The 1,733-nt window shown below is 45.9% G+C and overlaps 1 protein-coding gene across 1 annotated transcript in view; it reads right to left on the minus strand.

Annotated features, from left to right (window-relative positions):
- Window positions 1-1,029: 1,029 nt before the first annotated feature.
- The window catches only part of LOC104279486 (dapper homolog 1-like), a gene marked incomplete at its 5' end in the record, with an annotated part of 6,212 nt that continues 5,508 nt past the window's right edge, over window positions 1,030-1,733 (minus strand). Inside the window, 1 exon segment of the mRNA XM_009876779.1 lies at window positions 1,030-1,733. This exon segment is cut by the window's right edge and continues 37 nt beyond it. Coding sequence (XP_009875081.1) covers window positions 1,214-1,733 — 520 coding nt within the window.

Consider the following 1,733-nt stretch of genomic DNA (forward strand, 5'->3'; position numbering starts at 1 on the left):
CTGCCCTGTGTTGTACCAACCAAAGTCTGCAAGAACTCTGACAGCAAGGAGGATTAATGATCCATTTCCATCTGCTCCACGTGAGCTGCCCATAAGCAACAACCTGAAGATGCCTCTGAGCTCCTAAACCCCACCCTGCCCTTATAAAAGGCAAGTTATGCAAGAACAAGAGGAGCTGTGATAATCCAGTTCCCTCAAAGCACAAGTCACATCCACAGCAACGTTCTAAACTTTTTAAAATGCAGGGAACATTGACAAGTCACATCAGAGACATCTATGGTGACAACACCAAGATAAAACCATTGACTGGGTCTGCATCAATGTAACAAACTTTAAATAAGTATTAAAACAGACTGTTTATTACAGCATATGATGTGTTATATTAATTTACACAATGATATATATATAAAAACAGCCATTGATGATGTACAGTAAATTGGACATCAACAGGAATATTAAAACTACTGATACTCATGCACGTGACATGCATATGGGTTTTTTTTTTCTTTTTTCAAAAGCAGTTTTACACAATATACTGAAGTTACTAAGCCTTGGTGAGCTGCTCCAACAGTTTACTCTGAACACCACCGCTGGCCGCAGCGGGACTCCCAGGAGATCAGAGCAGAGAGCACTCCAGAGAAGGTGACCTAACAGATTGAACAGGAGCCCTTTCCTGGTGGGGGAAGGCTGGGGGAAGACAGGAATGAGTTTCAAGAAAAGAATCAACAAGAAGAGTAAACAATAAAATAAATAGGCCAGACTACCAGAAGGAAGTTCAAGACGTAGCAACAGGAGCAGCAGAAAGGGACAAGCGAAAACATGAAGACCACCCACACTCCCTCCCCCTTCTTCCCTAAAAACTTATGACCTTAAGCTGTCGATATCCTGTATAAGGCCCAGAACTAGAAAAACTGGGCAAGGAAGATCCATTTCCAGAAACATTAGCCTTTTTTCAAAGCCTTGTGACACCCTGCACTGGAGGCTGTTCACCGATGAAATGGCAGTGTTATGTGTTGGGGGTTTTTTTTAAAATGAATATAATGGTCTTTTATTTCCACGTAAAAGGCACTAGTATCCACCCAAGTTCTGAAGACAAGTGACATAATTTACCTTAAGTTTTAAATATTTGTATAAAAAAAAAAAAATTTGTGGAAATATGTACACAAAAGCACCTTGCTTTCGAAAAGCAGATACATTCCACCAAGTCACCTCACTAGACAGTGGTCATGAGCTTCAGGGAGCCCGACCGAAAGCGGAGGATTTTCTTCTTGAGGTTATGGGAGGCTTTGATTTTGACAAAAGCCTTCGCCGCATTTTCATGCAGCTCTGGCGCTGCGACCGTTTGGATGGGGAGCGTCTGGACAAACTGAGACCAAATAAGTCCCCCACTCTCATCAGAGTCGCTGGTGGTCGTGCTCTCCCCTACGAACTCCACCTCACTCAGGCTCGACTCGCTGTCTCCAAAGCAGTTCGTTGTGTAGTTGCTCTGCTCGTCCTCACTCGTGTCCACCACAGTGGAGTGGAACAAGGACTCGCACTCCGCGGAGTACTCCGAGTCGCTGGCCACGTAGGCATACGGGCTGACATAGGGCAGGGGGACTTGCGAGTAGACCCCCCCCACACCTTCCCGACGGTTTCTCCTCGCCCTCCGCAGGGCCTCCTCGTAGGAAATCTCCGCCGACGACTTCCACCGGCGGTAGTCAGCCCGCTTGTGTTTAGGCTTGGCCACCACA

This window comes from Apaloderma vittatum, unplaced genomic scaffold, assembly GCF_000703405.1.
Source record: "Apaloderma vittatum isolate BGI_N311 unplaced genomic scaffold, ASM70340v1 scaffold13209, whole genome shotgun sequence".
Classification (NCBI taxonomy): Eukaryota; Metazoa; Chordata; class Aves; order Trogoniformes; family Trogonidae; genus Apaloderma; species Apaloderma vittatum.